The sequence below is a fragment of the Buteo buteo genome, chromosome 5 (genome assembly GCF_964188355.1).
Source record: "Buteo buteo chromosome 5, bButBut1.hap1.1, whole genome shotgun sequence".
Classification (NCBI taxonomy): Eukaryota; Metazoa; Chordata; class Aves; order Accipitriformes; family Accipitridae; genus Buteo; species Buteo buteo.
In genome coordinates this window covers 25,337,675-25,361,282 of record NC_134175.1, presented here as the reverse complement: position 1 = coordinate 25,361,282, position 23,608 = coordinate 25,337,675, and the positions used below count along the sequence as shown (strand labels likewise).

At 39.0% G+C, this 23,608-nt stretch overlaps 1 protein-coding gene across 4 annotated transcripts in view; it reads left to right on the top strand.

Annotated features, from left to right (window-relative positions):
• Positions 1 to 23,608, top strand: part of PARD3B (par-3 family cell polarity regulator beta) — a 434,227-nt gene that overhangs the window by 149,633 nt on the left and 260,986 nt on the right. For 3 of the 4 annotated variants that reach the window (XM_075028231.1, XM_075028232.1, XM_075028230.1), the window contains exon 4: positions 4,204 to 4,313. The exons of the other annotated variant lie outside the window; for it this stretch is intronic. In XM_075028231.1, the coding sequence (XP_074884332.1) occupies positions 4,204 to 4,313 (110 nt within the window). The remainder of the gene's footprint in view (positions 1 to 4,203; positions 4,314 to 23,608) is intronic. 4 annotated transcript variants of the gene reach the window in all.

Below are 23,608 nucleotides of genomic sequence, written 5' to 3'. Positions count from 1 at the left end.
GGTGCACAGAGATGTTACGATTTGTGATATCTCTGTACAAGAAATGATGTTATATATGTCAGTAAATACATTTTAAAAAATTAAGGAAATAGACTCTGGTTTTCTCTTCAACAAGAAAACGATCTGTAGGACCCTAAAATTTACAACAAATTGGGAGAAAAGAGAAAGCATTGTAGGCAACGGTCAAAAAGTCCAGGTTTTGTGCGAGTAGGGAAGCATTCCAAATGAGCACCATAAATTTCATAACCTCATGGCAATAAGCAAAAAATTGTAGGAATAAAAAGCAAGCAAATAGCTGCAAGGCCACCTTCCCAAACTGGAAAACAGTAATATTAATCCCGCTGTTCCTGCAAACTTTGGTTTCAAAGTTTAGGCAGCTGTAAACTGAGAATTGGATAATGTAATTTTGCTTCAGTTGCTCTGGAAAACAGGGGCAGAAGGCAAGTGAAAGGATGTCTTCAAAACTGAGGGCAGGGTGGATGTGGTAAAAACAGTACCTTGCAGCAGCAGACAGAAGTGCTGAAGTATGGTCTGGTCTTACTAGACAAGCATTATGTGAATGCTGTGGTACAGGAGACCTCTTCTTTCAATTGCTGCGGAAGCTGGGAGGCCCTGGAACAAATGAGGGTCCTGTCTCCCAGCAGTCACAGTGATGGGAGACTTCATCTTTCTCTCAGACAGAGGAATGAGAGAGAAATGAGGAGTTGCTTGTAGAAGACAGCTCAGGAAAAGGAGAAATCTTAATTTCAGAGTGTTGGCTTTGTGAGAAGGAGTGAGCTTGATATGAGTGATTTTTGGGGGGTGTCGTGTGTCCCCCTGCCCCCCCAAATCTTTGGCCTCTTTAGTTGGCTGTGGGGAATTTTTTTTACACTCTTTGAGTTACTGTTGCTTTCTCACTGTGCAAAAAGGAGGACAGAAATGAGAAAAGGACCTGGGATGATGACCTTGAAGAGTATAAGCAACAGTATGTTTTAATTTGAATTTGGAATATGGCTCATTGAGTTGTGAAAGTTTTACAAATAGAAGTACCAATGCAAAGGGCTTTCTGGTAGTTTAGCAAATGCATTTCTCTGTACTGTTCATGTTTATGTCAAAAGGAGTTGGAGACTAAATTATGCTCAATCATACAAAAGTTTCTTCGGGTCTGTTTTCAAACTGTTGTATTGAAGAGAAACTGAAATTGGATACAGGTGACCAGAAACCCTTTGGTCATACATGGAAATACTTATTTTAAGGAACAAGTATTTATCTTAAGGGAGTAACTTAAAAATCCAACACTTTTTGACTTTAGCTTTTATACACCTTCTTTATGAAATGTGCTTAGAGAGGGGAAAAAAATTTCTCTTCAGCACCATGTGAAGAACAAGAATATTTGAATGGAGAGATTTGATTCCTTTTGACCTACTGAGAACTTTGGAAAAATCACACAAAATGGATAAATTTGGTGATCAATCCTTTTCTTCAAAATCTCCTCATGCATAGCTCTTTATCAAGATGATAATCACTTGGAACAAAAAACAATAGTCGCCTTTTGAGTTTTGAGCGTTGCCTCAATACCAGGACACAAATTTAAGTCTTACTTTTGCTTTTCTTATTGGTTTCCTACATAAGTGGACATAGGGATTACTTGCATATAAAACTGTTGCTCACTATGAGGAAGGGTAAATGCATTATGTTCTCTGGTTGTTCCTCAGCATCAGGTGCTGGTATTTATTCCAGCTATAATTACAAAGTTGTGCTGAGTGTGAATGTGGTACAGTCACTGCAGCCTTGTTAGCATCTCTCTAATGAGGAAAGTGTTGCATGTTGAAGCTTATGTTGTAGATCTAGTAATTATGGCTACCATCAGTCCCAGACACTATAATTAATATTATAACTGACAGTTATAATCTTATTTTCACTCACTTGCAACATTTGAAAGATTACTTAAGACCAATGTGCTTTTCAAATTTTTTGTTTGCCCATGAATAAATTATTTTGGAAAGACTTAGGAAAAAAAAAGTCATTTTTGTTTAATTTCATTTTGGATAATGTGAGAAATTCCTTTATCGTATTACTAAAGGTGTTTTCCCTCTCACCCCACCTGGAAGTTTTGCAGGGAGTATTTCAGAGCATATTCTGCTAACTGAATGGCTGTGTCACTAGAAGTTGCTGACTGGTCTTTGAGGTTATTCCCAGACAGCACTTGAATAGACATGAAGAGTTGGTAAGTCTAGTTGGAGATGCCTGCAAGAGGAAGCTGTTTAGTCTACAGCTTCTCTGAAACAACTGCAACTGCCTACGTTTGTTCCCTGGGAATCCTGGCAGTCAGTAGTGGGAGGCAGATCTGCTGTGAATAAAATCTCTTCCCCCTCCCCTCTTTATATCCTTATTTAGGCTGTCTCTGCAGAGCCAGCCCAAGGCATGTTAGATACTAAATGAAGTTAATATAGGGAGTTATCCATTTATCCTTCACCTGCCTCTGTACCCAAAAAACCTGTGGTTAATCTGTCATTTGCATGCCTCGGGTTGGGATGGCACATAAGTAGTGGTGATGGACTATTGCATCTTGTGAGCTTATGGAAATAAGATTTATGAGTGTATGTATATGTGGGCATGCCATCATATTCAAATTGACCTTCCCTGTAGGTTAAATGTGTGTTTTGGGTTTGTGTGTTGGGGTTTTGGTAGCAGGGGAGGGGCTGCAGGGGTGGCTCCTGTGAGAAGCTGCTGGAAGCTTCCCCAGCTCCAAGTCGGACCTGGCACTGGCCCAGGCCGAGCCCATCAGTGACGGTGGCAGCGCCTCTGGGAGAAGAGATTTCAGACGGGGAACCTGCAGTGGAGAGTGGAATGTGAGAGAAACACCTGTGCAGACACCGAGGTCAGTGAAGAAGGAGGGGGAGGAGATGCGCCGGAGGAGGGGATGCCCCTGCAGCCCGTGGTGAGGCGGCAGGCTGTACCCCCCAGCCCACAGAGGGGAGCAGATGTCCCCCTGCAGCCCAGGAAGGAGCCCACGCCAGAGCAGGGGGATGCCCCCCAAGACGGCCATGACTCCATAGGAAAGCCCGTGCTGCAGCAGTCTGTGCCTGAAGGACTGAAGCCTGGGGAAAGGACTCAGGTTGGAGAAGTTCATGAAGGACTGTCTCTCGTGGGAGGGACCAAATGCTGGAGCAGGGGAAGACTGAGGGGTCCTCCCCTGAGGAGGAAGCAGCAGCAGAGACAACGTGTGATGAACTGACCGTAAACCGCCATTCCCCATCCTCCTGCACCGCTGTAGGGGAGGAGGTAGAGAGAACTGGGAGTGGAGTTGAGGCGAGCAGGAAGGAGGGATGGGGGGGGGAAGGTGTTCTAGGGTTTGGTTTTACTTCTCAGTATCCTTGTTTTGATTTGATTGGTAGTATATTGAATTGATTCTGTTTCTTCCCCAAGTTGAGTCTGTCTTTTGCCCGTGACCGTAAGTGGTTAGTGATCCCTCCCTGTCCTTGTCTCGACCCACAAGCTTTTCTTTGTATTTTCTGCTCATCCCACCAGGGCCAGGGGGAGGGAGGAGTGAGTGAGCAGCTTCATGGTGCTTTGTTGCTGGCTGGGCTTAAACCACAACAGTGTGGGTTTGTATAATTGATACTGGAGAGACAAGGAGTTGCTCTGCATGGCTTTTGGATCTACACCAGGAGAAAGTAAAGAACAGCTGAAAAGGAGATCATGAGATCCCAGTTTGGTGGATTAATGCAGAATAGCACAATGAGAGCTGTCCTTGGTGTGCAGTGAAAGGCTTTAGACCATGTTGTGGTTTAGTTAAGTAACGACTACTGGTTGTAGGAAATAACAATAGCAGCCCACTTCTTCCTGTGTTCACAGTTATTTCTTAGATCAAGTGTCCGATTTTCTTGTTAGAACTTGATGGTACATGTGGTCACAGATACATTGTGACTATGTGTTCGTTTTTCCAAGAAAGTGCCTTTTTCTCCTGTTTGTCAGCAGTTTTCACCTAATTCAGCAGCTCATGGATGAAAGTCTATATAACAGCTTAAAGTGTTCTCATTTCTTTAGCTTAGTAAATATTAAATGGCACAACCCCATCAAATCTAGTAATTTACCAGGTGGATATTGCCACGGATAAACTTATTTTTAAGCGCTGTACTCCTCTCTTAGTTGAACCACATGAAACTTGACCTTGTGTTCCTGTAGCACCCTTGAACCATTGCTCTTTATTTTGTCTCTTAGGCACACCACTTCTAGTACGAAGGAGCAGTGATCCAGCTTTGGGCCCACCTGCTGACTTCCAGCCAAGTGCTTCTCATTCCAGTGACCACAGTCTCAAGCATGTTGTGGCAGTAGGTGTCATGTAAATCACCTTTTTCTTAAGGGCAAAAACTGTTCTTACCTGTTGGTATGTAGCAGTTTTATAAGCTATATATGTATTTGGATCTAAAGCAAAGTGCATCACACTCATTTTCAATAAAGCAGAGAATTTCCTCTGGACAAAATGGTTATTTTAGATGATACAGTCAATTAACAGTGGTTCTCTTTTATTAAATTAAGAGATTCACATAAAGCTCAATGGTGATGCAAGGCACTGCAATATGAACTGAACTTTTAGCAATTATTTATTTGTGCAGTATCGTATCATCCAGTTTACCATTGCTTAGTGGAAAAAATGTACTTCCCCTTTAATATGCTTCATTGGTCTTGCACCCTTTTTTACTTCCCTTGTTTTCTCATGGCATTGTTGTCTTCCTTTGGCACCCTGTTACTATCCTGCTTGGTCTCTTCTTTCTCTCACTTTTCTGTTTTACAACCTGTCTCTTCCCTTTTGAGGACAAATTTGTTTTCAACATAGTTATTACTAAATATTAGTGCAAAGACATAGTTATTCAGGATGCAGTAACTCTTAATCAGATGTTATTGCAGGCTGTCTTCAGTATTCTAAAAGTGATACTGTCTTGGTCACACTTGGACCACATTTTTTACTTTGCAATTTTAAGTCCTGAAGCTTTGTGTTTGTGTGTGGGGAAGGTGTTCCTGTATTACTTATGCTAAAGAATTTCATCTTTTTATCTCTGAATGTCAGCTGGGATACGTAAGCATATCAAGCAGAATAGAGCTTTTTCAGAGACTTGATGTTTGCTTAGAAAGCTCTGGTGGGTCTGCTTCTGTGCTGCTTTATGCCAAATGAGTGCTGGCTTAAATGATGGTGCAGTTGCACCTGCTTTCATTTGCTTGTGAAATTTATGCCTTTTCCCCTTCAGCTTCCCTATGTCTGTTGCAATTTACTCCCTGTCCCCAGTTGTGTAAACCAGTCTCTCACTGTTTTGCTTCAAAACAAAAAAATGCTCAGAAACCCCCAGCCTCTTCGTTTGGCACAAGGGGGACTTTTCAGCCTAGATCACAACTAGTTTATAGCAAGATTCCACAAATGGCTGTATTGGCACATTAGGGAGCAGGAGGAAAGGACTGGGTTCAGCAACACATGCTTGAGGTGGGAACCTTTTCAGCTGAAGATGTTGTATTAAAGACCATACTGCCAGTTAAGTTCATGTGAATGAGGAAGTAAATAGAAAGTCATATGACTTGCATATAAATGCTGTTCTGTGGGTCTGAATCTTAACTCTGTAATTCTGAAGGCAAACACAGGATTTTAGTTGACTGTTCATTGTTTCTCTTTGCATGGCCAAATGTGTGTGCATCTTATTTTACAATGGCTTGTGTTATTTGCTAAGTGATGCAATTTTAAAAGTGCTAGTGACTCTCCAAGTATATTATGGTGTTACAGGAGGCTGAACTTTGTCAAAGTCCTGCATCATTTGTCAGACCTATTTGAGCTGAGACGTTTTTCTTGATGTTTCAGAGCACTTACATATTAATGAAATACTGACTTAGTCTGATAAATGAAAGTACAAAGAAGAATTCTTGGTTAACAGTGCAGATCTTACCCTTTGCAAAGTTGAGAAATGTGTGAGTATGTCAGTATGTAATGCTGACCTCTGGTATTTTATAATCATGAAAATTGGGAGAAAAAAAAAAAAAGCTGGAAAAATCGGTGAAATTTATTGCATTCCAGGACAAGTTTTGAATGCTTTATTTTTGACTGTCAAGGAGAGAAAGATAGGTTTTTGGTGTTTTCTTGTTTTTTAAAAATACAATATTAGCAGTCACAAGTGCCATTTTATGCCATTATATGAGGACTCCAGTTATGTTTGGAGGCTAAAACCTCACCATGCTTCACTGACTTGCATCAGTACACAAGAATCCTCTAGGCCTAAAGGAGTTCTCTATGCCTGAAATACAGAGCATCCCTCTGTCAGCTATATGGGTAACAGACAAAGCTAGACAGATAACAACAGTGGAGAATGCTCTCAGATTTTTTTAAATGTCATTTAAGTGGGGGGGAGGCCCAGAAGGTTGAAAGTTTTTATTGTTAAAGTGAAAATCTGTTACAGCAAAATACATTACACCAGCTCTTACTTTTGCAACAATACCATTTCTAAAACTCTCATCATCAATCATACTGAAATATGCTTTGGCATAATGTTTTGGGAAGCATAGAAAGCTTAAATAACATAGGTTAAATTAGGTACAGATTGTTTTAAAACACGGGGAAGAATCGATATGTGACAAATGAAAAAACATGGCACAAACAACTGAACACTGCATTTTGAATATAGTTACGCTCTTTCACGTGAGTGTTAAAGCAGTATTTAGAGAAAATTCATTTGTTTTGTATGTTGCTGCTGAAAATTTAAAATTAATAGTGCATTTCCTTTGCCACAAACACTTATTTTTTTCACATTAAACTGGTTACTTACAGTTAGAAAAACCAGAGCTGTTGGTAGATGAAACAATTTTCAGTCCATGTTGTAAAATTTAAGTCTCTGTATTTATGCCACAATTATCTTAGCCATCATTTTGTAATTGAAACTGACTTCTATAATTAGCTTAATTGTTTTGGCACTTCTGGCATTTTGGTGTGTGGCACGTGTAGAACTGGCAGTTTGGTTCTTTGTAGAAATACTCATAGTTAGACCGTATGCTGTCTTACATGGTATGTACTGATACACCAGTAGTTGATCAGATTTTTGAGAGGTTATTATCATATGAATCTCTGAAGACAGCACTGATTTGTCTCTAGGAGAGTGCAGGACAGATGTACAATAAGTAATGCATGAAATAAAACAGCAAACATGCAGTAATATAAGAAAAGAACATTGCTATCTAGTTCAGGTGAACCGGATGAACCTGATGAACCATTTGAGCTGTTCACAGTGTTTATAGACTCTAAGCAGAGCACATATTCGGGTTTTTAGATGTTGTTCCATTAATTCAAGGGAAGATATTTTTTTTTTTCCCATGCCATATGATCATTACCAAAATTACAAAATCTTTTTCTGGGTGACCAGGTAGTTTAAGAAGAATTTGAGCTATTCTTTCATATTTTCTCTGACACTTATTTTGTCTTGGCTGTAGTTTTAGCCCCAATTAACAAAATACTTCAAGATCAATCAAAAACTGATAGTGAAGTCCAGCATCTGTTCTCTCAGACTGGAAGTCATTTAACAGATGGTACAAAATTTGAGTATCTTTTTTTTCATCCAAACCTCTCCTTCCTTATCGTGGTAGCTGCCACTGAAAAATTTAGAGACTGTAATCAGGGAAAAATACGGGTAACAAACATCTGAATTTGTAATTGAAGAAAAGGTATTTGTTAGTGAATTTGTTAATTTATGAGGGAACTGTTAAGCTCTTCTGTCTAGTTATAATCACAGAGCCCTGGCCAGGCTTTCAAAAATGGAAACTTCCCTCCCCAAGTCTCCAGAGAGGACCTCAGGGAAGCATAATTAGTATAATGCACTTCTCTGAAAAATTTGATGGCCATAGCTTTGCTACAGAAATAGCCAAGTGCTGGTCCAGCTGCTTTTTGGCTGTGAATGGCCTGGCTTCAGAAAGTGGGGTTAGCAATAGGCATGAAGTCTTCCACCAGGGATCTCCCCTGGCACTAGGCCGTGTTGTGCGATTGAGACGGTCGAAGCCTTTCAGAGGGAGGAAGCATTCTTTGGCCACTTAACACTTGCTCAATACTTGTCCCTAGCTTGCTGAGAGGAGCTGCAGTTTCAGGTTCTCTGTGCCAACTCAGAAGTTCCTAGCTGGATCCCTCTACCCAAGCTCCACTCTGGTAACGATGAGATGCAACAAGGCATAAAGTCTGAATTGTGAGGTTCTTCTGGTTTGTGGGGTTTGTTTTTTTGGTTTTTGTTTTTTTTTTGGTTTGGTTTGGGTTTGTTTTGTTTTGTTTTTTTTACTTTTTAGGTAGCATAATACATTTTGCTGCTTTTGCTCAGTCAAGTTCATCCAGGTTGTAATTGTTAAGGTATAATTAAAACATCTGAACTTTCATTTCTGGAGCTATCATTTCTGCTTATCTCTCTCTGTGTCCAGGGACAGACTTCCCTACTATCTTGACTCATGACTACTCATCTGTCATGAGTTTTAGATGGAGGATTGTGGTCCTATTTAAGTTGATGTGAGTTTTGCATTAATTCTGGTGGGACTAAGGTTTCACCCCCTCTTGTTAACTTGCTAATTATTATGGGGACGCTCTGTTCTGCATGACTTTGTTCTTTTATAGTTGCATGTTTCCTGGATAAATACTTAGGTTAACTTGGAGTTAATCAATGGGAACGGCTGATTAAATTGTATTCATCCACATTTAAAGATACAATGAGATGCTGGATCAATTGAAGAGCTGCTCCAGTGGCTCAATACAGTTTCAATTTTTACCTAGATGTGACTTGAAATTGACTGTATTTTATGCATTGTGGACATATAATTTGCAATTTTGGATAAGTTTCATATATAATCAGAACATTTTTATGTTTCAAGCCCTTGTTAAAAAGGGTTGAAACCTCCTCTGGTTCCTCTGGCCATTAATTGTATTTGTAATGTATTAGCCTTCATGATTAAGTGTCTGCAGATTAGCATAATGTGAGCTTGTGTAAGGATGCAGCTCCATGATTTGTTCCTTTTCGATAGTATTTTATGTACACATGTAAACATAAAGATATGCTACAATCAGAACTTGGCTTTGAGATAAAGATTATCAGTAGTACTTTCAAAATGTTTGGGTATCTTCATATAAGAAAAAGGCAGAAATATTACTTCATCTAATCAGGCTATTTAAAAGCAGGGCAGGGCAGAAAAGGTTGTCTTTGACACAGTGGTGGAATAATGCTGTAGAGATCTGGCGGCTTTCTGCTAAGGCTTGAGCTAAGAGACTGCACTACCATGAGGGTTTTATTTTCTGTCTGATTTTAGAAGATAAAACTTTTGCCTGGTATGTTTACTCATCCTGACTAGGTCAGGTAGTTTTAATTTCTGGTCCCTTTCCATGTGTTAGAATTTCAGCATGAAATTTTCCTGTAGTTATGTGATAGAATCATAGAATAGTTTGGGTTGGAAGGGACCTTTAAAGGTCATCTAGTCTAACCGCCAGGGGCAGGGACATCTTCAACTAGATCAGGCTGCTCAGAGCCCAGTCCAGCCTGACTTTGGATGTTTCCAGAGATGGGGGCATCTACCACCTCTCTGGGCAACCTTTTCCAGTGTCTCATCACCCTCACAGTAAAGAATTTCCTCCTTATATCTAGTCCAAATCTACCCTCTTTTAGTTTAAAACCATTACCCCCTGTCTTATTGCAACAGGCTGGGCTAAAAAGTCTGTCCCCATCTTTCTTATAAGCCCCCTTTAAGTATTCCAGGAGGGGGGCTATGAGAAGGAAACAAGGTATTTAGAGAAATGCAGTAATTCTTTAGGAGCTAGCAGTGCTGGAAGGATGGTGCGCTTGTAATGCTTTAAATCCAGGTTTGTTGATGTATAATAATTAGACAACAAATCAAATGGAGATGGAAACACATCTTAGGTATTACAATGTGTGTTGCAAGGTAGAGGCAAGCCTGCTTCCCTGCAGTGGTGTGGTCTCAGACTGTCATTCAGAATAGCAAGGTTTTTAAGTTCTGGAAGGCATTTACTTTTTTCTGGTAAAAGTTTTCCTATTAATAATTTAACTCCTGCTCTTGAAATAGTGCTGTGTGGAACTGAACAGAAGATCTGGGGAGATTTAAAAGAATTTTCTGTCATTCAGCTGGGGAGTTCCAAACAGCTTGAGTTTTTTAAAAGGGAATTCTGATGTGGGTGAATCCATTTTAAAGCAACTACTGTGTGTCTGTTTATGCTGTGGAACATATATAGAACACTCCTAATCAGCACAGGAGCTTGTCAGTGTATTGCTTTGATGTCTGATTAGATGATCATAGGGACATCTGCAGTGAGTTAGTTTTGAAGTTGTTGGTGTGAGGCACTGCAGGAACCAGAGCTGTGTGGCACTCTTACACCGTGAAAAACTGCTGCTCTTAAAGAACCTTTTATAAATCCAACTATGCAGCTAGCTGAGGGCTGTCAAATTAACAAAAGCCATTCCTTCTTGATTCTTTCTCTTGCTTTTCAACCAGGCACCGCTTTTTTCCCCTTCCTTGTACTGTGTGCTGTGGCATTCTGTGTCAAAAAGAAATTACTTTATATTGTAGATGAAAAACTAAGAAATGTAAATGAAATATTTGTAATACTTGAGAATACTGAATTGATCATCTGAAAAAGGACAGAAGTGCCCTGTGGTAATTTCTTCTTTTGAGGGTGCAGAGAGGTACATGTGTGGGGGGGAAAGTCCTCTTTGTGTTCCTTGCACAGCCTATATTTCAGAAAAAGTGTATTGTTTTACCTGTATTGTTTAAGATGAGCAGTGGGTGTAATTTACATATTTTTATTTGAGAGGGATAAGTAGACTTTTTGTGATTTATTTTAATAAGAGCTAATAATGAATGTTCTGTGACGTTAATATAGCATATAAATTATCAGTAAAAATGGTACAATTGGTAAAAGAAGTTATTAATTGTTGATGTGTTGCTTTCTAAAGCCCATTTCCAATGAGAGGAGTGCTTTTTACTGACTATTCATGAGAGAAAGTACCTAGTATGAAAACCATCAAAGTTCTCCATTGTTCTGGAACTTATGTTATTAGGGGGCTGGGTTTTGTTTCCTCTTTAAAATACATTTTGGACCTTGGCTGTCATTCTGAATATACCTGATTGTTTATAAACCTTCCTCCTTTGTCCTCTGCCTTGTGTAGTCAGGTAGATGTGATTGCAGGTGATGGAAGATGACTGAGAGACTTAAACTCTTTCTTTTTCCCACATGGCCTATCTTATAAAGAATGAGGAAAATTACAGGGTGGAAAGAAGAACTGCTGACAACAAAAGGAAAAAAGGTCATGCTTTCAATGCTGTTGACACATATTCATCTCTAGCTACATCTTTGGGGTCCTACAAAATACTGTCATTCCATCTGGAACAGCTTTTAGCAGGCAGCTTATGCAACAGGTTCATGGTGCTGAAATTGGAATGAAACATTAGCAAGTTACTCGTATGTCTGACAGTCAAATTAAAAGTGGAAGATGACAGTCAACATGGCTCATGCATATCATGTACTGTCAAGCTCTAGAAACATTTAGCTAAAGTCAAATAGGTTCTCAGTCAGTGTCCTCCTGAAATGCCTACTACTAAATAAATAATATTTTTCATAAACATAGCAATCCAGTGGACAACTGAGAATAATGGCAGAGATCTTTGATACTTGCTTAGACCCAAATGTTGCTGTGACATTAAGAAAAAAACTCATTTCAGATTTTTTAATGTGTCATTTTGCAGTGCACTGATCTATGAGACTGCCCTTGCTCTGGTTAAGATATCTGTGTCTCTGAAAGTGAGATCTGTGGCTTTGTTTCTCTTACAGAATTGACAGTTATTCACACTCAAAGGAGGTGATCCCCCCCGCCCCCCTCTTTAGGAGAGGCCTCTTAGACACTAAATTGGAGACACCTTATCTTGGGCTTTGTTCTTCTTCCGTGTAGTTGGTGTCTCAGCTAATCTGGATTTACAAGTTTTTGAGTTGTAATAATAACACAGTGCTCTTTGAAACTTGCACATCCAGGGTTTTTTTTATAGCAGCGGGTCCTGATTTACTCCATACCTATTGGGAGAAATTGCTTCATGACAACTGGAATGAAAGGAGAAATATTTTAGTTCTTCTGTGTACTATGTGCTTTTGGTGTTGCAGGTGTTTGACATGTTGGAGTTGGAAATAATAAACTGAGAATATAGACTAAAATAGTAAGGGTGATTCAGTGAGATTCAAGATTTTGTACAAACATCTCAACTTTTTGTCAGTAATTGCACTGCTTTCTTCTGGCCTGTAAGTCTAATATGACCTTTTGTCATAAGCCAGGCAGTAGAACTTCTCTGAAATAACTTTAAATAAACAAAACCTAATAAATAAACAATTTAGTAAATAAGTAAATCTTCAGTTCAAAAGAAAGTGATTAGACCTAGAAGAGCTGACTTGATGCAAGAGCAAATTGTTGTCACTGTTCCTCTGTACTATGAGGGAGAATAATTACCTGTTTGTGAGGTACCCTGGTATTCTGGTCCTGCGCACCCAAAGATGGACATACCTGTGGTCTGATCTGACAGTTGTTCTTATGATACATTTCAGATCCTAAAGAAGCGTATTTGTCAGTTCAAAGTCTTACACATCCCAAGCAGTATCATAAAAAAGAAAAAAACCCCCAAATTTTGGCCTCCCAGAGAGATCTTATAGGAACAGTTGCTCCCATAAGATTTTTGGTATTTTTTTTCTTGACGATCAAGTTGAGTAGTGGCTTGTGGTTTTTTTTTTTAAAATTATTTTTCTATTTTTAATGTACTAGTACCAAGAAGTTTTGCCTTTAATTCATTTTGGTTTAAGCCTCGGTTTAATGTAGGTTGCAATTAGAACATACGGATTCTCAAGCTCCTCTCTAAAATTCAAGTAAACCGGCTTTCTTTGCATCAGTCTCAAGGGATGCTCATAGTACCATATTTACTGTATTTGAACTGCACCACATAACATGGCTGGGCTGAGAGCATATTATGGTATCTTAGAGTTAGCAGAATTACTCTCTGTGTTGGCATTCACACTGTTGTCTATTTAGCAGCTGGCTTAGAGTGACATGAACTTGGACCTTAAATAAAAGAGCTGCTGTGTTTCTTGTAGCATGCTTGCTCTGTTGACCTAATAGCAGTGCATCTGAGATGGTTATGTATTTAACTCTTGTGGAGATAAATTGGCCTCCTCGTTTTCCGTTCTCCTACTTTTTTTGGAATTGCCAAGTACAATCAATTTTGTGGTGTATCTGTCAGCTTTACAGAAACAAAAGGAAACCCCTTCTTTTCAGCTGGCCCTCATGTCAGTCTAAAAAATACGGTGAAGGCTCTTCAAATCTGGAGTTCACTTCCACCCCCACACCTCCCTTTAATGATCTGTATAAATCTTTCTGTCCTTCAAGCAGCAGAATGGGTATCAAACAGAAATGTATTGTTTTGGGGTAAAGTTCTGCAGGCAGCACTGCTGGGCAAGGACCAGTTATTCTTCATCGCCTCATCTTTTGACACTTTCCATAAGAGCCCAAGTGAATTCTGTTTCTGATGCAGAAGAGGCATATTCCAAGGGGAATTATATAAAACACTTCTGTGAGCAGTAGCAAGCATGTTAAAATGAGGAGAGGCCAGGAAACAAAAAACATAGATTAAATGGATTTTAAGTCACAAAGAAGAAAAAAATTCTATTTAGCAGCAGGAAGAGAGATATCCCCTTCAATTTGGTTTCAAAAGACATAGCCAAAGTATGGATGTTTCATCTTAAAAATAAATCAGTAAAGTCTGTGAAATGGTGCAGTTCTTGGTGACAAATCTGTTTATCTCTCAGAATTTCTTGTGGTGATAATCTCTCTAGCCAAAAAATTAGTGTCTTAGCTGTATTTTTGGTTTAAAAGAACATAGGAACATTTTCTTCAGATCTGTGAGGCATCCACCATAACTGCCTAGGCATCAGATGTTTCTGTGTGCTTCTGCAAAGATGTTTTTTTTCTTAATTAATGGTATTGGTGAAAATTCTGTGGCACAAAGATCTGCTATGAGACCAGTGTGGCTAACATACGCTACACAGATAAATGTACCCATATTTCCTTCATGCGTAGTATGTGCCACCTTGGATGCTCTCAGATTTCCATTTGAGAGAGTGAATTCAGTAATGTTGTGTATCTGAGGGGAGAATATTATACAAAAGATTTCCTGAAAATATTGATGACTGGTCTGCTGTATAGTGGTTAGAACAGCTAGAATCAGAAGGTTTTGCTCCTTGTGGAAAAAATGCAAAAGACTATGTTAAGCTTATATTACAAGCTCTCCTGAAGTTCCTACCAGGGAGGCTCAGAGGAGTAGATAGAGTCAGAATGGGCTAGAAAAGCTTATATACAATATTTTTATTATATAGAAATTACTCTGTAAACTTCTAAATAGCAGAATTAACTCTTGGGGTAAAACAAGTCAGTTCCACTTCAGTCTTCAGGCCATTCTGTCCATCTTTGATTCCCTATTGTTAAGCATGGGAAAACACTGTTCATAGATAGATCCAAACATTGCTAGCCAGGATGCTTTGAGATGGATACTGTGTTATGGTCAAGTTGATGGTCTAGTTAATAGGCAAAAGAGAATCTCTGGTGTGTGGTTTTCTCTTTAAAGCACCTTAGAACATAGCAAGAAATTGACAATGGTAGAAATACTTTTAGATTAGGAATTACCATGTTATTATTAACAAAGCTATCCTTGGGTTTACAAAACACTGAACCAAATGATTGCTTAATGCCCGGCTGTTATTTTCTGCCTTTTTACCTTTTAATGTCTAGTTTGTGTGTAGTTGTCATTTTCAAGTGGCTGTTTTGAGAGGCATGTTAATGATGGTATTGTGTTAATGTCATCAATCATACAAACACTGATATTACCAGGTAAAGTTAGTTCATTAGAACCAGATGCATGCACTTGTATATAATTTTTTTTTTAAATATGGCACCATGCCAACAGATTATAACACTTTTGGGAAATTAATCTGCTGCCAATTTATAATACTATACAAGTGTATAAGCACCAAATTATTGATGTTAGTTCTGATAAAATTACTTTTATATAATGTCTGATGCTGGTTACCTATTAAGCACAGGTCTAACATGCAGATTCTAGTTTTATAGTGATTTATTTTTTGTTAAAATGATTCCGTATTTAGAATTATTACATATTATTCTATTTTCATGTGATTATGATGATGGCTACCACAGAAATACTTTTTTTTTGTTTAATTAGTAAAATTACTTGAGGTCTAGCTTTCTGTTGCACTGCTGCTAGTGTTTCATTCTGCAATAATGAAGCATGCACATTTAAGTCTGGTTGGCAACTCTGTTTAGTTTGCACTGGAAAAATCAAAATACTCCTTGATTTGATATATGCAACTTATAACCTGTTTATTTTGCTATTTAAGTAGTTGAAGTAATCAATCTAGGCTTTTGACAAATGTGTATTAAGTAAAATGATACAAATTAAAGTTGGAAAGCAAGTTCATAGCATGCACCAGCTCTTAAAGGGAAAAAAAATTTTTTTGAAGTAGAAGACAGGAAAATGTCTCTGCTTTGAGCCTACCAAAAGCTCTTTTTAGCAGGAAAGCATGTCTTTGGAAAGCAATTTAAAGCAATGCTATCCACTTATTGGCATATGTAGCATATATGTTCATGTGGTGCTCTTTGCTATCAAATGTATTTAAAGAGAATTGAGATTGTGCCTCATTGTTGTGAAAAGAACAGGAACTAGATAAATATATTGCAGTTCACAGATAAAGAAAGGATGTCTGGGTAAAGGAGTCTGAGAATACAACTCCCTAGAGAGTACAATTTATTTTCCAGCAACGTTGAAATTCGAGAAGGGCTCAACTACTTCGGCACCTGCCACTGAGTTTTACTGATACTGCTGGGATCAGACCCTTAACCCTCTCTAACCTCTCTCTTAAACAGGACTTTATTTAGTAACGTGCTTGTCCTGCCATGAGGTTTGGGCTTTTTTGAACTGGGGAATGGGGAGCCAGTTCGCAGGCTTGGAGTCCTCCTGGGCACTGGGACATTCACCCTGCCACAGGGAGGCCTCCTTGCCCCTGCCCCGTTCCTGCAGGGACCAAGGGGAAGGCAGGCTGGCCCTGCCACTCGGGGCCCTTCTGGCAGCCTCGTACGAGCCTTTGCGACTGCTGGCCAGCTTCCGCTCCCACTCTCCGGGACTGCACCCCGCGTGACTCTTCTGGTTTGTGGTGGGGCGGGTGGCTCGTGTGCCCCTGGGCTGGCAGGGGTTGCCCTGTGGGGCTCCTGCTGCCGGGGTGGCTTCCTTCCTTCCCTCCTTCCTGCCCAGGCAGCGGCAGGCCACACGTGGGGGAAGTCTCTCACAAACTCAGCTTTACTCTGCGTGGTATTTTTTTTAATTTGGAATTTAAGCAGCTTCAAGTCAAATAAGAAATGCTAGCCACCAGAATTGTGGGGATTCATACTGATAACTTTTCCTTGCTTTTGGAGTCAGACTTGACTGTACACTGCAACTGGGGAACAGGAGGCTCCTATTGAGGAAGACAAATTGTGGCAGGAGTGTTCAGCCTCCAGTCTAATATGTTTTTCCTACTGCAGATAGCACTTCTGGGTTCATTATAGCTTGCTCTCATAAGTCGTCATTTCTGTCTCAAGGCTGTTGTGCTTTTCAATGTAAAGCAGATTGATGCTGGCACATTTTTTCTGTTTTAATTTTACAAAGTTGTCACACTGAAACTGTGCCTCATATTGGAAGTGCTTTGAAGTGAAGAGATAAACAAAGAGCTAAAATAAAATTAACAAGGAGCATGAACAACATTTCATCTTGGTTTCTCTCCTTTTAAAATAAGCTGAATGGATGTAGTACCCTTGTGCCACTGTAGTAACTCTGCAAACATTAACCGATCAATCTAAATTGAGTTAGTATATATGCAGTAAGCAGAAACAGGTGAAAATTAGGTTATCTGTGCCCAACTCTTTCTATTTGCTATGAACAGTGAGATATAAACTAGGTTTTAGACCTGATTAGTTTTGTTTATTTTCAGAGAGGGGCAGAGGCAGAACATGTGCTATATCTACCATAGTTATTAAACCAAGAAACTATATAAAGTCCTAGCTCAATTGTGACATTTGCAGATAAAGGCAGAAAGCCCTGCTATAAATCAGTCTGAAGTGAATCCAGGAGGAAAACCAGCAGCAATCCTTAGTACATTTCAGTTTTATCTCTATGAAAAACAAAAACCCCCCAAATTTTCTGTCCTTTCACTAGCAAAAAAAGAAGTCATTGTCTCTGCCAGTGTCAGAAATGCCAACCAATCTAGTCTGAAGTACGGTTTATAACTTCACTTTTTTTGGTTTGTGGACTCCCCAAAATTTTCCAATGAAGACAGTAAGCTAGATCTTCAGTTACTTTTTTATGAAGTTCTAAAAGTAGTTAAGGAATTTAGAGGTCTGTTGACCACAGATTGAAGCCATTGTCTGCGGCAATAAAATATAAAATACCAGTGGCAGATATGCTCTCACTGTTACAATCCTTGGGTGCACAGTTACTATTAATCTTTGATTTAAGGCCAAATGACAAGTCTTTGCCCCTAGACGAGCTTTGAAAACATGTAGTGTATAGAAGCCTTTTATACACGTTTATGCACCTCTCCTTACTGGTGAGAAGCCACAATTGCACAAAAAGCATGATTACTCCAAAGTCGCATGGTGACGTCCTTCCCTGAGATTGCAGTCTTACCTATGCAGTAGTGTCTTGTATTCTCCTTTCCCAGCAGAAAGGTAATTGCCATTTTCTTTTTCCTGTGCTAAGAAGTGTCGTACCACTGCAGAATATAAGTAAAGACCCAGGAGACCCAGCTGTGGGCTTCCAGTCGCATTGTTAATCCAACTTGAAACTACTTGCTCCTAGAACCCGGCATTTATTTTCAAGCCAGTATCTCACCTGTGTCCTGAATTGTGTTGTAAGGCTCTAAAAATCAAGCCAAACACAGAACTGGAAATCCGGTGTTGTCCTTTCCACTAGTTTGAATAGGCTCATGAGCGGTAGTCTTGATGTACTGATATCTTAAAACTTCTATGCTTGTTCAGCCTGAATGCTAAAGAATCAAAGGATCTTCTTAGTAGAGACAGCTAACGTTTTCTTTGACAGGTTTTCTCTCACTCATGTTTACCAGAGAATTATTTTAAAAAATAAAAGTTAATTAGTTCACAGAGTATTAACTTCTGCCCTCTCGCAAGCTAATTGAGAACCTGACAAGAATCATTCTCTATTGCCATTTGCCAGAGCCCTGAACCCCTCTGAACGGAACTGCTGATAGCCTTTGCCTTTTCCCGAGAGGAGTGGTTTGTTGGAAGAGCATTCTGCTGTTAGATTTTCTGGCACTTAGCACTATCGGTGATCAAATGTGCCTTTTCTGCCTTCAGGAGTGTTGTGAGTACGAATGAAATGCACTCTGAAGTGTTCAGGTTCTTTCCATCAGACCAAACTTCAAGGTCTACTACTATTTCTGTGTCATCTCTCACTTCAAAGGTATCTGCCCTTTGACTTTTAAGTTGAGCTGTTATTGTTGGAGCCCCTTTGGGTTGCCTGAGGCTATCAGATGTCCAAATAGCCATAACAACAGAAATAATATTTGCTTTCGTATGGTAAACAGTTCCTGTTTGATTGTTATAAAGATGTAAAGCAGTTCAGGCTTGGGGGGAGGGGGGGAAGAACCAACAACTGTTCAAACTTTCAGTTTGCATTCAGGTCCCTGGATCCTTGCATTTGTGTTTTTCAGACTTGATGGTGCTTGTAGCTGTTGGAATTGGATACAGCCATGGGGATTCTTGCACAAAGGAAAGGAACATTTTCAGTCCAGGTCAAGTGTAATTATCCCTGAAGTCAGTCTGGTTGGGTTTCCATTTATGTTCCAGTGAAGGTTTGCTAGCTAAACTTGTTGCTAGTGAAATTTATAACCATTTAAACAGGAGAGGGTTATTTTCTGAGAGAGGATGTAGCAGATAGAAAGCCTCATCTCTGTTCCTCTTAGAACCTGGATTCCTTTTGTGCTCACAACACTGTGCTGTAGGCAGTTCACGCTTGAGGGAAACGAAGTGTTCAGAACTGTTTTTTTGAGTTGGAGTTCAGCTCCCCAGGCCCCTGTATTTGTGATCTCCAGGCTTGATCACTCCATTACCATTGTATGGGAGTGAACGTGTGTTGGGGAAGCTTCAAGTAGCTTAAAATGCAGCAGTGCACTGGTTTAGCAACACAAATCAGTATTATCCTGTTATTCCACTGTTCTGTTTCATGTATCCAGTACTTCCTATTAAAATATTAAGCCAAATTCACTGTGCTTTTTTTTGTTGAAATTTAAAGCCCTGCATGAGATTACGTACAGATACTTGAAAAAATGTCATTCCCTCCATGATCCTCTTTTCTGCTGAGAGCTACTTTTGTCTAGGATGTATTGCTTGTGCCTGCAGGATGTACCATGTTTCTGGGGTCCTGGAGTATTAAGCTCATTCTCAGAAGAAAGCAGTGAATGATTCCTCCGGTTGCCTTTCAATTTGGTAAAGTTCATCTCTGAGTGAGAGGCCTTTCTTTAGGAAGTCTACCTTGTTCATTCCTTCACAAAGTAACTCATTGAAGCTATTTCTACCTTTTCTTTCTAGAAGAAAAGATAACATCTTTACTTTTGGGTACCTAGAACATATTACAGTGATGTAGAGCCATTAAATACGTAGATTAGTAGTGCTCAATATAAGAAAGGGGCAAGCAAAGTCTAGCAGCTTGTGGTGCTTTGGATTTTTTAAGGCAATTATAAAGTCTTAAGAAAAAGCTTTGCTTTTCTATGTGATAGAATAAGAAACTTCAAAACATTTTATAAATTTGCTTTTATAAACAATAAATTTCAGCAAACTTGGCATAGGTAGTCTTGTTTTCTTAGAGTTAGACAAAACCCAAAAACCAAAAACCAACCCACCCCCTTACTCCCAGCATGCTGCTGGTCTTCCAGCATTTCTGGTTGTGGAGTATTTCTAATTATAATCAGACCTGGATAATTCATGCTGGGTTTATTCATAAGTGATCATATTTGAAATATTTAACTGGTAAATAAAACTGCACTGTGCTTTATATCTAAGCGTGTTGTACTGAAGTTTTAAAGCTTAAATAATACACATACATAAAAACTTTGATAACTTAGTGTTAAGGTTGCTCAAATTTTCTGTCAACACATTTCTTAAAATCAAGGAAATTGTAAGTTAAGGAAATACTAGTGTTTAAATCAATCTCACTTCACATGCCTTAGCTCAGAAGCATCATAAAGTACTCGGATGTACTGAACCTTATCACTCCTTCATGCATCTGCCAATGTTCCTCACTTTCTGTCATAAACACAGTCTTAACTGACCTCGGCCCTCCCAGCTAGCCATAAAAAAATGACAGAATTGTAAAAATGAGGAAATCTGAAGAAGGTAGTTTGCAGTTTGGGAGGGATGAGCTGTAGGAGATGTATTCTAGAAGTTGGGGGAGAGGTTTGGATGGTCCTGTAACTTGCACAAAGATTTTTTTTTTTTTTTTTAAATAGGCTACTTCTGCTTTACATGTAAAACAGATCTGTTAGCCATGTTATTTCCAAGAACACCTTCACTGTGTTGCCTCTGGGTCGGCTCATGAAACAGCTTTTCACTAGTTTGCTTCACTGTCTTCTGGTTTGTAGCATTGTCTGAGACAAACTGACTCAAATAGGTAACAAAGAGCAAACAGCTCAGCCCAAGGCAGTTATGGCGTACGATGCTAATTGGATACTTTCATTTTGTGAACCATAATAAAATGGCAGTCTTCGAGATAGCAGTGCAGCTGAGACTAGAGGTTTGTAAAGCAAAGCTTTCAGTTTTCCGGTCTTGCTGAACATGATCAAACATCTTCTGAGTATTAAAAGAATGCATAAATTTTGAGGTTTTTAGCCTAAAAAGAAGAAAGAAAACATTGCCTTTTATATCTACTCCAAATGTTTCTAAAAATCTTCAGAATTTAATAGAACACTGAAACGAAAGCTGCCTATTTGCAAACATGAGCAACATCCTTGTGTCTCACTGGGTTAATTATTGTGCAGAGTACTTTGTAATTTGCTGGAGTGCTCTGATGTGATTTGCTTTGGTCAAGACCTAACTGCGAAAGGAAGTAGTAGTTAGGTATTGAGTTGACACGTACTCAGTGTTAAATTGGGACTTGATTTACTTTGCAATTTGGCGCCATACTTTTGGTTTCTGAGTTCTGAGGAACTGGAAACAAGGGAGCTATTTTGTCACAGCGTGTATTTTCTCTGCATATCTGAAACCAGCTTGAGCATCTTCTGTGGAGAGGTTAGGAAATGATGGAGCTACATAAAGGCATGCAAGGAGATAGATTAGCTATTTCCTTCCACATTCTAGCAAACACTTATATACTAAACATGCCTCTGGGATATTTTGTTTCCAAGGAATCATTGATATAAGTGAGAATGTTTATTTAAACAAAAATTGGGAATTTTTGCTGGAAGACCTTTTTCTTCCCAACACTTCTCATGGCACAGTTTTCTCCTGTTTTTCTCAAAAGCAAAGAAACAGGCATTGAAGTGAAACAGGCATTTTTGTCCAGGGACACATGCAAGAAATAGGAGAATTGATAACTCATGCTGTTTTCTGTCTTTCAGAAAATTACTCATTTGTTTGTGTCGCCTATTGTGCTCACCTAAGCAACAGCAATGTGTTCTCTGACCTTTGTTCTTGCAATTAAAGATGCTGCTATTAGTCAACAACTATAGTGCAATTAAGTCCACCTGTAACCTTAAAAAAGCAATTTCTATCAATAAATGTAATTTTATAGTGTGAAAATGAAGTTAGCCATGTGATTTTCTTTTTGCTTATTTTCCTTCAACGATTAAAAAAAATAAATCATGGTTGTGAGAGTTCTAACTGTGTAAGATTGTCCCCCACATAAACTGATCAGTAGGTAAAACTGTGCTCATTATAATATCCTGAGCTTAATTCATCTATATGGATTTATTATTGCTATTCTGTTTTATTCCCAATGAATACGCTGATACACCTTTGCTTAAGGTATTTTGTTCACCCCGCTTTCTTTCAACCGTGTGATAAATCTTGTTTTCTTCCACTGCAATTTTTAGTGCTGTCAAATTATTTACTAACCAGTGCTGTTATTTCAAGATGTAGTTAATAATTAACACGAAACCAGATCATTTTATGAAAGGTTATTTTCTGATGACTTTTAAAAATCCTAGGAGAGGTTGAAAATGCCATTATGATTCATAAGGATTTGTTGGAAATAACAATATACTCTCAGGTGATCCGTCTCTAGTTTAAATTGCCTGCTAGGTTTAAGATAAGCCAGTGATAGTAATGTCTTGGCTCACAGGAGTCAACTCAGGTTTATTAATAATATCCACTCATAAATTCAGGGTTAACGCTGTGTCTGTAATTTCAGATCCTAAAATAAGGTTTTGTATACAGTTGCACAGAATTAAAATGCTACAGAGTTGCCTTAATTTCCATTGAGAGTTGGGATCAAGATCAAGGGCTTTATATAGGGCAGTGTGTTTTCTTCCATTTGGATGCAGGCAACTCTCAATTCCTTGAAGAGATTCAGACAACATTTTAACCCTTATTCACTTATTTGATGCTGTCTAGGTTAAGATGATGTCATGGTCCCTTAGAAACATCCTCAGGACCTATGACCTGTTTTTCCTCTGACTAGTTCTTTCTTAGAGAAGTTCAGGACTATCACTAGTCTGGGGTTTACCTGTCAAATAGAGGCTTGGCAAGACCGATTGGTGTTGTTTTTTTCTTAGGCCATCATGCTGGCTCCCTGGCCACAGTGTTGAGGAGGTTTTGTTGAGAATGAAGGTTGTAATTTGGTTTGTAGAATGCCCAGAGCCAAGGAGAGAGCAGGATTTCTAAGAGAAGTAATTCCTTCCTGTACTGAGATATGTTGTGAAGCTTCCATAGTATCTTTGTGACCAGGTATGATTTTTTAAGAAATTCACCTGCAACTTTTATATTTATATAGATATATATACACACACACACACATATATTTATAAATATGTATATATATAAATAAAATTTGAGAATTTAACATCTCTTAAAGTATGGAGAAAATGTTTGAATATTAGATGTCTACAGGATGATGCTCAGACTATTACCAGTAAGCCACTTGGAAGCAAGCTGATAGGTCTTTCATTAACTCAATGCCTGAAACTTCTTGAAAAGTAAATGAATTCGCAGCCCACAAAGTTAATGGGGAATACTTAACTCCCAGCAGGAATGAAAGTGCCTTTAATCTAAACAGGCAATGTAATTTTTAGTACCTTGCGTTCAAGGGCTGCCTTCCAAGCTGAGGAAGCTCTGCGCTAAACACAAACTGTGGTTCCCTGGGATGTTGTGGAAGTGTCTTGGGAAAACACTGGGTGAGTGGGTCTCGAGAGCATTCAAGTCCTTGTCGTGCTATAGATTGGGTCTCTCACAGGACCCTGATACTTGATTTATGTGAAGATTTCTCATTTCCTGGAGTATGGTGGGCATGTTTTCTACCTTAGCTTTTTAGC